This window comes from Notechis scutatus, chromosome 3, assembly GCF_049901735.1.
Source record: "Notechis scutatus isolate UNSWTSFEM ecotype Mainland chromosome 3, rNotScu1.2, whole genome shotgun sequence".
In the NCBI taxonomy this organism is placed as follows: Eukaryota; Metazoa; Chordata; class Lepidosauria; order Squamata; family Elapidae; genus Notechis; species Notechis scutatus.
The window spans coordinates 120,921,171-120,935,002 of NC_142011.1; the positions used below are offsets into that span (position 1 = coordinate 120,921,171).

Sequence of the window (13,832 nt, forward strand, 5' to 3'; positions counted from 1 at the left end):
ATTCCAAAACATCCCAAACACTCCCTAAATAGGATGTTTAATATTAGAGGCCATCTTTATATAATACTTTCTCTTGATGTTTAACAATTACATTTGCAAAATGAACCATTTCACAATTTAAAACAGAAATGTGTACAATCTGAAGTCATATGCCTGAATGCATCTGATCTGATTTCTTGAGGTGGAGGCTGGGGCTGTTCCTATCACACGTGCAATTTCATTCTTCTGACCCTTTCAAACATATTTAAATTCACCTTCTACTTGAGTGTATGGTTTCCACTTGTAGTGCCATCCTCTGAACCTCTTGCTGTTGAATTCTGCACACTGAGCAGCTCTAAAGCTAATGCTGTTTAGGGGACACTTCTGAATGTTGCAAAGCTTCAACATCCGAGAGGAACCTTCACAGAATTTCCCTCGATGCGAAGGTCTACAACATTAATGGAAAAGTTATCTCAAATCAGTTATTAATTAATAACATACAAATTAAGTAACCCAACAAACTGAAGAAAATACATGACACATTCATACAGAAGAAGCTTGTGACTGAAATGTTCTTATCCCATCAGCCTAATATGCATATAATTATACTAAAAATCAGTTTTACAAAGTAATTGCTGTCTGCATAAAAGCTACAAGGTTCAGTGTGAGACATGGGACAGTTCCCCATTTGCTCACATTCTGCTCATTGCTTTCCATATGAGCATGCTTAATCTAGAAATAGGCCAAAAAGATTGCCCTTAATTTGTCACTCAATTCACAGGCTGCTGACAGTTGGGAAATTAACACCTTCAAGTGGTGCAATGACAGAGTACTTGCTACAGTCATTTTTCCTTGCCAGAAAACCTCTGAGAAGGACTAGAATACATTTTTTTTTAAACTGTCCATAATTTTCATTTTTTTGAGAGGTGATGTTGGTGTTGCACTACATTGAGAATTTCTCTTTCCATCATGAATTGATTCTTTTTCTATGAAATGGAGAGCCATACACTTCAAGGAAAAATTATATGCAAAATTTTATTCCTGGGCATTGGTTGCGACATTAACTCATCTATTTCTACTCCAGCTAGCTTTACTATGCTCACTGCACTTTCATTAAAATATTCTGGAAACTTGTAAAGCCCAGAAACATTATTTTTGAAATTAAGTCTATGTATATTCTCCAGTTAAGTATGTATCATGATGAGGGGGAGAATGTGTTAAATATTATTCAGCTATTGCTCCTTTGGCCAAGGAAAGCAAAATGACAAGCTTAGTAAAGTGGATTGTGTATTGTATCTTAAGTGTGCCACCTTCAGCTAAAATGCAAGTATTTTCCCCTCCCTATTGTCAGTTGTGTTCTTAGCATTAGGGGGGGGGAGGGAAGGGGGGGGGGGGGGCGTTTCCTTTCCCCGCCACGGAGGACAAGGAAAAAAACAAAACCAATTTATTTATATATATATATTTTTTTTAATGGTGTTTGTTGGAGAGGGGGAGGGAGGGTGAGTAGGAAGAGCACCTCTATGTGAGGGATCCTTAAATAAATAAAAGCAATATGTCTAGGTCTGTTGAAGAGATCAAATTTCTAATGATGCATAGCATAAAATTTAAACAAAGCAGACTCCTGAAATGAAGGATCGGAATGCATCCCTTGAAAATGCAAATAGAAACGCAGCTTTTAAATAACTGTTCACAGAACCTCCTGTGCCATTTAAAGAATTTTCATTTCAGAGATTATTTGGAGCCTATTTCTGTTAATGTGTGTGAGTGCCTCTTTATTCTACCCACACCTCTGAATCTAATTCTTTTCACAAGTAACAATGCATGTGTAGAGCAATGGACAGGCACTTAACTAAGGATAGAAACTTATATTTAAAATTATAGGGAAATATAACAGGGATGCATTTGAGTAGATTTTCAACACAAGAATTTATAATTTAGAGTCCAGCACCAACAATAAATTTGTAATCCTGTGCATCGATCATTTATATGCCTGTTTAGCAGGGGTGGGTTTCTACCGGTTCTGTCCACCTCTGTAGAACCAGTAGCTCTGAAGAGCAGCAAACATAGAACCGGTTCTATGTCTGCGGATGTTTTTGCCCACCCACCCACCTGGGCTCTTACCTGATCTTTATTTCCTGATTTTTCAACTTCAGCTGCCGAATGAGGCACAGCTGCAGTTAAAAAAGCAGGAAAAGAGGCTGCTGCTGACCATTTACAGGTGTGAGGCTCTCAGCATGCAGGGAACCTCATAAATCCCGAACCGGTAGTTAACCCTGTCGTATCCCACCCCTTCTTTTTAAATCATTTTCTCAGATATTAACCTCAAGTCCTTCAATTTCCTTACTGCTTTTTACTTTTGAAAACAGGATTTCTTCATATTAAAGATTCTACCTTTACAAGCCATCAAGTAAAACACTCTCTTCTGTACAAGAGGATCCATGGCCAGATGAATAAACTATTAGTTCAACAAAGAAATAGATCCAGTGCATCTTTTGGAAGTCCAGCATTGTGTCCTAATCCTGGGTTACTTTTAAAAACAATTGTTCATATCATAAATAGTTATGATTAGCTTTAAAAATTTAGATTAGACCCGAAACAAGGAAACACTCAGTCACCTTGGATTAGAACAGTTTCGTTCTCGATGAGATATACCTCCTCCACAGGTTCTAGAACAGGATGACCAGCTGGACCACTCAGACCAATGTCCGTGGATTGGTTTTGGTCCTTCATCACCATATTTCACACATTGGCCACCACGGCACCACTATAACGTATAGCAAGTTTGTTTGTGTGAGAGTAAGCAATTATTAATAGATTGCAAATTCAAATAATATAGGGCCTGGCAGTACTTCGTATTATCTTGGAAACAAAATGGGGGCCTCCAACACTGAACAGTCATGGAATAATACCATACCAGCTATAAGCATTTGATAGCAGATTAGTTACTACATTCAGGAGTAATTGCAGATTTTGGATGTTTTTGAGATGGCCCAATTTAAAGCACATCACGTAGTTTTGGCTATGTAATATGTGAAAGAACTACAATAAACCGAGCTTACTACCCAATTTATAATCATCAGACAGAAGCAGCCAGCCAACTTTATTTGACAAAGAAGCCAGGAAAGTTTGGGTCTGGTGAATTGTGTCAGCTATAAGACTAGATTGGCAAATCATTTTCAGATAGTTATCAAGAATATTAATGAACCCTGTTCCTGAAATCAGGAGTTAAGCTTAATTTAAAGAAGAGTCTACTTTTAAGTTACAATCAACATGCAAGTAGGGTAATTCTACATCTCTAATAAACATACAGGTAGGATACAATTATTTTCATACACCTTTTCCCCACTCATTGGATTTCTCCAGTGAGGTGGCCTTTTCAAAGAACAAGGTCTTAAAAGTATAACTATCTTATTTGGAAAGCCTGCAATCTAATCTAGGCTGGTTTTTCAGCATTTGAATTGTTAATGTTATCTGTGGAAGCAAAACTCTTCAATATTAATTATCTAACATTAAAAAGAACAACAGTTCATAGCAAAGGCTAAAAACTAAGCATACAATAACTACATTTTGTTTGGATCCCAGCAATTACTGTAGTACAAAATTTGACAATTTTTGTACAAATTTTGAAGTACTGATAAATTTAGTAAGAACAAAATTAGTTTATGGAGATAATACAGTTAGAGGGGATATTAACTCTGATCACCAAGAATATGTAGCAATTCAAGAGAAAATGTATTACTGATTCAATTTCAGTGACTGAATATATATATAAAGAACTTGGCAGCGGATGTTAAATACAACTCCCTGTTGACACCCCTGAGAGTGAAGCATTAATATACGCAGTGTAAACAATCTTTATTTGAAGGCATACAAAAGTTGTAAAACAATTTGAGGGTATTAAGAGGCAGATGCATGACTAATTTTAATGAATAGAGTATCAATAATTCTATTCCTCTTGATATCACAATCTAAGGCTCTCTACTTGATCTATGTCCAAGTTTTGCCTAGATCCAGCAGAGATCTTAATAATAAACCTGCAACAAGCCAAATCAAATACAACTTAATTTGTCCATAAGCCTGTCTATCAAAGACAAATTTCTACACTGTTCTTTCTGTCTAGAATTAGTGGAAATAAATAACAATGTAATTATTAGAGAAGTCAGGGACCAAATAAATTACATTTGGATGGTTTGCAGAAGCCCCGGCATTGTTGTGAAACACCATAATTCTCCTGGAAGTCCTAATGCACATTATTTCAATGGCCTTTAATGCCCTTTCATGTGCTTGTTGCCATGATGGATTAATGGGAAGGGGACTAAGTGAAAACAAAGAATTTTCTTTTCAAAAAGTAATAGTTTCTCATACATGGTAACTTTCATTTTAGGTACATACAAAAATGCATCACATGTGAAAAAGTCTTCTGGCCATGCAATTATTAAAAAGATACCAGTTTCTAAATCTATTTCAAATACAGATTATTCACTTCTTGCTATGAAGTAGTTCTCATACACATTTGCAAATGGGGGTGGGGAGACGGGGACAGCTTTATTCTTAGTCAGTTTCCTAAGCAGAACAAAGCCCTCAGTCAGTTATAACAGGGGTCCCCAACCACCGGGCCCCGGACCGGTCCCGGTCCATGGAACATTTTCTACCGGGCCGCCGGTTTGCTGGGCGCCGCCATCTTGTTTTGATGAGTGCTTCCGGTGAGCTTTTCCGGTTGGAAAGCGGCGTTTGTCCTGAAGGAATCCTCGCGCCTTAGTTTCATTGAAGTGGGGGGCGGCTTGAACAAAACTAAGGCGCGAGGATTCTTTCAGCACCCAAGGCAAGGCGAGCCGAGCGACCGTCCCGAAGCCGTCCCGAAGCCCATCGACAAAGGTACAAAGGAGGAGTTGAAGGTGGCGGGAGAAGCGGGGACGGCTGGCTGGCGGTCGCTCAGCTCGCCTTGCCATGCGTGCTGATGCCGGTACTGGGCCGCGGATCATTTTGTGATGCCGGTACTGGGCCGTGGCACAAAAAAGGTTGGGGGCCACTGAGTTATAAGACATATTTTATATAATTGTTTTGTTAATTTTCAAGCATCATTTTACTTTTGGAAATTGCTTCCAGAATAATTTTTCAAAATGGCTTCTCAACTAGGCATTTTTTAGAGTGAGGAAGGAGCTGAAAGCTTTAGAGAAACTTGTGCCAGTCTCTTCCTAGTATGTCCACAGCAGGCCTGAAGGCATGTTGAAGATTGTTACAAAAGAGACGTCAACTAAAATAAAAGCTATACCACTTTTCTACTCTTCATGCATTTGTGATAGAACATGAAAAAGGCTTATTTAATTTTATATTTTATTATTTATTTATTTTGTTATTTATTAATTTTATATGTCATGTTTCTAGACTACCCATCTCTTTCAAGGATGGGTTTACATATAAACAAATAGCAAATATTAATACAAATGTTGGCTGCTAAACATAGTCCTAATATATGCATTATGTTTGGTGATATGTCTATGTTGAGAAAGTACTTCTAATCAACATTCAAAAATTTAAAAGTTCTATACCCAATTTCTAAATTAAAAAGTTTTGAAAAACTAGAGTTCATTTAAACTGATTTATTACAATTCAGAATTCCTGCTTCAGCTGAGCTATAACTAAAAACTTAAGATGCTTGGGGTTTAGTTGAGTTCATTTTTGCAAGAAGATTTATGTTTTCTTGTGAGGCACCTGGTCTTTGTGATAAACTACAGCATGTCCAAGGTCACACAGCTTGTCCAGGGGACAAAACAATAAAAACTTCATTTCTTTTCACTATATCCACACCTTCATTTGAGATGTTACTGCCATTGTCTCAACTTCAGTCATGTTTGGTGCATAAATAGAAGATGACCACAGTGGTCAATGTTGATTTTAATTTCTGTAATTTCTGTATTGTTCTGTATTGTTATTCCGAAACTTAATGCCCAGAATATCAATTCTGGGAAGTGAGAACTGAAAAATAGTACACCTGCATATATCACTTCTAATAAAATGAAATCATTGTTGCTCCACATTATTTTTCTTAAAGACAAATACCTTGATATGCAGCAAACACATAAATGTCTTACTGTATATTATCTAGCTTTATCTTACTGTATATTATCTAACTTTATCTAACTTATTTTATATTATCTAACTTCTAACATATTATCTAACTTTTGCTAAGAATGTAAAAAAATAAACATTTTAAAAATACCAATAAGTGCATTGAAAGAAGGAAAGCAACAACAATTGGGAAAACACTTCAAATGTACATTCATTTTTTAAGGTCTTTAACTATTCAGTGCTGTTGTTATATTTGAAGAGTTATTTCAGTTTAAATATTTCAGGTTTTAGATCACAGTCTAAAAAGAGGTTTTGGTGTTACTGTCAATATCTATATTTCACTTTCCTTTTAGAAAGACAGCTTAGTAGGCAATGATAAAAGAGTTAAATCTTAGAAAATATCTATGTCTCATACAGTTGGTTGAAAATTTGGGGAGTTGAAGTCTCAGCACATCTTTAGATTAGCGGATTGAAAAGGCTGGAATAGTTCATTCCAGTGAGATGTTGACTAGAGTTGATTACTATTAGCCTATTAATTTCAGAACTGTGAGTGATATAAAATAAAATATCAAAATATCAAACATTATGCAAAAATTAAAAAGTTAAGAGTTAAAATTTTAGAATTAATTTAAAAAAATATAAAAATTATATGATTATAATTTTGTTTTTGTTTTGAAAAAGAAAACATGAAATACTCCCTCAAGAATTGAATCAAACATAGAGTACATTTAAAAAACTGTATATGAAAAAGAGCATACACTTAGAAACAGCAATAATATATACATTTGGAATACAAAATGTACATTTGTCATACATTATGAAAAAAATTCTTTTTAATAATAATTGCTGAATGTTCTGCTATTTGACATATAACCCACATTGACAAATTATATTGATATAACCGCCTTAACCAGATTTGGACCAACCAATATTATCCATTACTTGTAATAATAATACCTAGGCATTGAAATAATAAGAATCTTTTATTTCCAGATATACAGTGAATATAGACTGAATACTTTCTGCTTCTTATCAATTAAATGAATCAATTTATATGTGAAATGGGAAAAAAGCTCTGTCTTAAAAGTCAAAAAAGGAAGGAACAACAGAAGGAGCTGGTGGTGTACCATACCTATCTTATTCACCTTGCTGGAAAAGACACTTTTCATTCACAACAAAATAAGTCATTTAACATATTCTTTTTTTTAATTTAACCATTGTTGGGAATATTTTTGATTCTGAACAGAGATAATAAACCATGCAGAGAAGCAGGATTTTGCATGCGTATCAGATTGAATTTGAATGTGATGCACACCTGAATGGGTGCTATTCAGTGTTTGTTTGGTTGCATATTCAAAAGGGTGCCTTCTGAAAAGAGTATAGTTCTGAGAGGCAACTTCTGTATTTGGTGAACATTTAGGTGAATACAGTAGCCTGCTTTCATATTAGATTCATGGCTTTTTTTCCTCCTTGGACCAAGGGACTGTGTTTAGAATCTTATATTTCAAAGAGACTATCTACAGTCATCTTGTCAGATTTTATGTTATTGTTCTAGATTGTATCCCCTTATATTTATGAGAATGATTTATGGCAAGTGACATGTTAAAATAGTAAATGTGCACATAGTAAAGAAAGCAAAGAGATTGTGCATGCTATCTGATTTATAAATGAAGTCATTTGTTTGAGATTGATTGTTCCTGTCTGTTATTCTTGGACAAACACACACACTCACACACAGCACTTCTCTTGGGACTGTCAGTCAGGATTACACCCCATTTAACCTAAAAGTATACACTGGCTTTGATGTGAAAGTTTAAACTGAGTCTGTCTGCATTCAACTTGACATGTGCCTTGTTTATGATATATCCTTGAAATCTTGTCTGGAGTCAAATGACTCAATAGTTTTGTTTGGAAAAAGAGCCCAATATGATATTTCTTCTTCTAAGAACTGAAGCTAAAAATAATCATAATGAAAATGATTGGCTGCTTTGAAATAGACAACCTGTTACTCTTCATGTGATAATGAACTACAGCTTGCATCACTGCTGCTCATTGACCATGCTGGTTGCAGATAATGGGTAACTTGAGTCCAGCAACATCTGAAGAGCAAAAAAAACCCTCCTATCCCACTATTTGTAATGATGTTTACACCTCACAAGTTTAATTTTTTCATTTGTGCATTCAGAGAGGCTGGTTCCTGCCAAGTACAACTCAAAGTACTGACCTATAAAACCTATGAAACTTCTCCATCTGCTCACCTTTGCAATCAGCATGGAAAGCCATTTATATTTCTGGGTGAACCATTGATGGATTGAACAGAATATAAGAGGTTTAAATAAAAACAAAAACTTTATTACTTGACTATTATAGACTTTTTCTCATGCAGTTTCTCTTTGCAAAACTATTCTTTGTTCCACAAAGCCTAGGATTAATCAGTGATACAATATTCATAGATGTGCCTTTCCTGGTACAGCCATCACCAAAAATGACAGGAAACCAACTAGAGCTTAGTTAAGAGGATATTTAAACTTTCTTCCTATGTGACTTCCAAGATCACGGGAGAACACTCCGGATCTTAATCTGATCCCCAAGGGTGCAGTGATTCTAATAAAATGATTTCCCATATAATCTAGTCTATCCTTTGGGGACGACCAAACTTTCTATCACCTGTGGGAAAGCCTGACTAGCATCTTACATTTTTAATATTGGCCTCATCATTGAGGAAAGAGGATTAAAGTCTGGCTCTTCAATACATCAACTAATCAAAAGAATACTTATAATGCATAGGATAATATGAAAAGCTCTAGGTAAGGAAAGGAACAAACATACATCTAAATTCAAATGATTCAGACATACTAAAAGTGATTAACAGATACTGAATGTCTGTATAGCTAATCACTCTTGGCAAAATAAAGTATTTGATTCAATTCAGTTCAGTTCAGTTCAAACAGTGATGCAATGCATTTTACTTCCCATTTCAACTCACTTTCTTCATAGCTCCCACTTGTACCCCACCTAGCAAATATTTTCTTACCATATCATAACCACAGATTGAACCTTCTGCAGCTGGCATAAATTTGGTTTCACATTTTCTGCCAACTCGGTGGCACCACAATGCTTTACAGATATCCTGGATGGAAAAATAGCAATAAGGGAAGTACTGCATCGAGAATGGTTTATTTCCAAATGTATCTATAGTTAGAAACAAAAAATAGCTTATAGAAGAAAAGCAAAGTTGTGCTCTTAGTAGGTACATACCATACAATATCTACATACAGAGTTGTTTTCTCTTGCCTATCTTAGAACATGCAGGGGCAACAATGGCAATGACAGAACTTCTGCATGTATGAATGTATAACATCCATGGAATTCCATGGAGTGACAAGAAAGGTTACTGAAAGGTGGTCCTTGATTTACAACAGTTCATTTAGTGACCGTTTTAAGTTACAACAGCACTGAAAAAAGTGACTTATGACTGTTTTTTGCACTTATGACCACTGAAACATTCCCATGATCATGTGATCAAAATTTAGATGCTTGGTAACTAATTCATATTTATGGCAGTTGCAGTGTCCTGGGGTCATGTGATCACCTTTTACGACCTTCTGACAAGCAAAATCAATGGGGAAGCCAGATTCACTTAATAAAACCATGTTAGTAACTTAATAACTGTAGTGTTCACTTAACAATGGTGGCAAGAATGGTTGTAAAATGGGGACAAAACTGATTCAACAACCGTCTTGCTTGGTTACATTAATTTTGGGCTCAATTGTGGTTATAAATTGAGGATTACCTGTAACTGAGTTTTCTATTCAAATATTGTATATAAGACCAATACAAATGTTTCACATCAGACCAAGAGATTCTTTTCTGGATTTCTATCCCACAAAGCTATTAGGAAAGTCCCCAGGGATGTCAATCCAACTTTGGATTGCTCTTTCCCAGGACACCACTCGTTCCAAAGTCTTTTCCAGCACAAATGAATACTTGGAAATTTTTCATGCTGTTAACTAGTTTTTATTTTCTCCATCAGCTCTTTTATTGCACTATTGTAAGCTGTTCTGAAAACTAGTTTGAATGGGGAAGCCATGTGAAATATGATAGTATGTATTTACATATTCAAATAAATATATAAATAAATAAGAAGTTATTTAAATCAAAATCAGTTTACTAACTTCTAATCTAGGTGCAATGATAGTTCATGAGAATTAGGAGATTCACTATATTCAAACTAATGCATCTCACACTTTTCTGTGGGAATAAAATGAGGAAGAAGATATACATACATACCATATACATTAATCTAGAGCCCCTAGATTAAATAATTTACTAAATTTAATATAGATTAACATTAGATTAAATAAGATATTTTTTTTTACCTTTTTAAAGTCCATCATGCATAGCATAGCTTTTTCTCCAAACTGCCACTTGCACTGAATAGTTGCATCATAAAGCTCCCCTGGAAGTTTTTCAGGATACTTGTATTCCTGCACAGGTTTAGGTTGATCGGCAAGACACAAGGACTGAGGAGAGCTAAAGAGATCCAAACAAGACATCTTTGGTTATATCTAATGCAGATTTAAAAGTGACCTTTGTAACAGTTTGTCATTTCTGAAAGTGGACAGTTTTAGATCACAAACCTCATAGAAATTCTGTATAACATGATATCAGCCTTCCAAGATAGACTAGTCCAGGAAACCAATGACATGTGGATCAGTACTACTTCTATTGTAAAACTATAGTAAGAGAATCTTGCAAGTGTGCTTGCCCCTTTAACCTTTTATCTTGTGAAAACTAGAGAGAGGCTTGTCTGAGACATTTACGCATGTTGCCTTATTGGATCAAGATCAGGCCCATTTTATCCAACCATTGCTTTTCTCCTGTCCTTCAAGGAGACTTTCTCTGCTTTCTACATATGTCCATTAAATGGACAGAAGCAGAAATATGAGGCAGCCAAGCTTGGAATAAGACATATGTAGAAGATGTATGTTTTCTGCTAAATGACTCAGATCAATGCTAGAATTTTCCAGGCAGGAGAAAGAGAAGCTAGCACTTCCATTTAGACTTCTTAGTTGTTTTGCAATTATTGTAAAACTCACATAGTTGTCATTAACATGATGCTAAAAATATATTTATTTATACATAAGAAATATGAGTCTTCTTCATCTGCTGGGACTAAAGTCGCATGTTGGGTGGCTGAGGACATTTATACTTGTAATTTGGAGAGTTCCCAGGAAAGATTGGAGGCATGCAGTCTCCTCCCTCATATGTTTCTTGAATGCAGTATGTTCTTTTCTCCCAAAAAATAAACTGAGGAAATGTAATCCATCAACAGCTATTTTATGGACCATATAGAATCATATTAGATTTATCACCATGTGTAATCTGAAACGCTGAGTCAAACTCACCAGATCTCACTGCATGTATAATCTCACTCAGTACCTACAGCTTTCTGTAGTGAAACTTTCCCACTTTAAGGGGCAAAAACAACTTTTTTCAGAGCTTATGCTTTTTCCTCTCTGAAATCACTCACTTAGCACATGTACCTTAGAAATGTGTAGAGATATTGACGACTACAAGCTGACCAGGAGAAGACTCCATTGTGTCCTGCTAGTGTGGGTGACATAATATTACCTTCAGACTTTTTGCAAATATTTCCTTCTCCATCATGGACCATGCCAAAGCTGTAAGAGGGAAAATGTTAACTTTATACCTTTACAAATACTGTCTCATAATGTCAGAAATTTAAATTGAACAGAAGAGGAATCTCAATTACTGTTATTAGTATTGTGCACAATCTTAATATGGACATATTTTTGAAACACAATGATTTTCCAATATATTTCAAGGGGCCCTTCAAACATTCTATCTAAATAATTTTATTCAGCATAAATGTAGAGCTTAGACTACATAGCTTCATGTATGCTTATCAATGTTTGTGTTCTTTACAGGCTATAATTAATTTAAGGCAGGAAAGAATTTAGATAGATAAGCAGATTGATAAAAGCAAGCTGATTTATTTGCCCCTTCACAACTGTAACCTGCATTAAACTGGGCTGGCCTAAGTTGTTTAATAATATGCATTGGATCCTAAAAAACTGATATCCAATGGTGTATTTAGTGAGGATTAACTGCTGGTGATCACAAAATACATTAACAGGCCAGACTATGGCTTAAAACACTTTCTTTATATTTGCACAAATACAACGGCACAGGAATTGTACACAGAACTATAAGTTGTCATACTTTTTTGCTTTGTTTTCCAATAAATCTGTGGGTGTAAGAGGCAGAGATTTTACATATTGATAAAGTATAACAATTGATTATATATCTAGATCTAGATATATATGTTTAAAGGGCCCCTTGAAATACTATACATACATACATACATACATACATACATACATACATACATACATGATATAGAGATAGATATAGATATCAGTATAAAATTTTAAGATGTTACTGAGGTGTTTATAACAGATTCACTGGCAAATTATGATCATGAGCCAGAACCTATAATCTAAGTAGGATTTTTAATATTTTAGTTATAGGCACTGCATCCACTCTAAAGGACAACCTTGGGAATCTAAATGCTAAGAAGATGGAACATGGGGCAGATCAGCAGCCTCAGTATGTTTCCTTTTATACTTAAAGATCAAACTGTGATTAAAATGTAAGCAGTAATCCTAGTTAGTGGAAATCACACAGCATGATTGAACATCTAAAAGAATCATCTATCATGTCATTTTTGGGCAGGAAGGTTTTTAAATTTAAAACTTTTTTGCTTTTCCCAAAACAGGTTGACAAACTTACTTATGTCCAGATTCATGAGCAATAGTAAAAGCAAGTCCAAGTCCAGTATCTTCATTAATAGTGCAGCTGCGGTATTTACTGCACATGCCACTTATTGGTGCAAATCCTGGAGAGTTTAAGTGAAAAAGGAAGATAATCACAAAAAAGTAGTAAACGTTTATAGCATATAGCTATTGTCTTTAAGTCACGTATTTCCTGTAATCCTAGAAGCTTCAACTATGTTATAAGTCCCATTGGTGCATTAGAAACTGGATCTGTCTTTGAGTAGAAAGATGCTGGCACAGAATATTCTCGTTCATTAATAAAATTGGCATCCTTTTCTATCAGATATTGCTACTCCAAGTAGCATTACAAGGAGAACATGGATAACTCTCTATGTACTTGATATTATTTAGCCATAGTTTGGAACTGCAAACACGGGATATCATTGTACAAACATTTTAAATAATTGGAATGCTGCTTTTTTCATCATCTAAGCATCAGGATTTATATGATGTCTAAGTCCTGCAGATTGCAGGTATTTAGCACCTGCATTTGAAGATGTCAGTCTTGCCAAAAGGTCCTTGGCACATTCGTGGCCCAGTGCAAGAAAAGACTTACCTAAAGTATCACAAGGCTCATTTTTCCAGGAACAGATGTCAAAGCCAGTCAGTAAAATTGCATGGTCATGGCGGCTGCCATCCTTTCCCATCAGCCCAGACTGCCACTGACAAAAGCTACTCAGGGTATGGTCAGCATGGTGATTAATCACAAGGCCCGGCTGCAGACAAGTCAAACAAAGGAACACCTCCGCTCAGTTTTTTTTTTTAAATTGGAAAGTAAAAATGAGCAGGGATTTTTTTTTTTAAAAAAAATACAGTTTGCAATTGAATAAAAACAGACCAGCACTTTGGGGCAAGATTTGAGAAACAACAGAACACCAATATTTTTCTTCTATGAAAGCAGCTTAGACAAAATAAATTGATGTT

The 13,832-nt window shown here is 35.4% G+C and overlaps 1 protein-coding gene across 1 annotated transcript in view; it reads right to left on the bottom strand.

The window, feature by feature from the left end:
• The window catches only part of ADAMTS16 (ADAM metallopeptidase with thrombospondin type 1 motif 16), a 79,553-nt gene that overhangs the window by 40,758 nt on the left and 24,963 nt on the right, over window positions 1-13,832 (bottom strand). The window contains exons 7-13 of the mRNA XM_026672512.2: window positions 13,465-13,624; window positions 12,865-12,970; window positions 11,595-11,732; window positions 10,428-10,581; window positions 9,083-9,178; window positions 2,595-2,743; window positions 255-427 (exon numbers count right to left, since the gene is read on the bottom strand). Coding sequence (XP_026528297.2) covers window positions 255-427; window positions 2,595-2,743; window positions 9,083-9,178; window positions 10,428-10,581; window positions 11,595-11,732; window positions 12,865-12,970; window positions 13,465-13,624 — 976 coding nt within the window. The remainder of the gene's footprint in view (window positions 1-254; window positions 428-2,594; window positions 2,744-9,082; window positions 9,179-10,427; window positions 10,582-11,594; window positions 11,733-12,864; window positions 12,971-13,464; window positions 13,625-13,832) is intronic.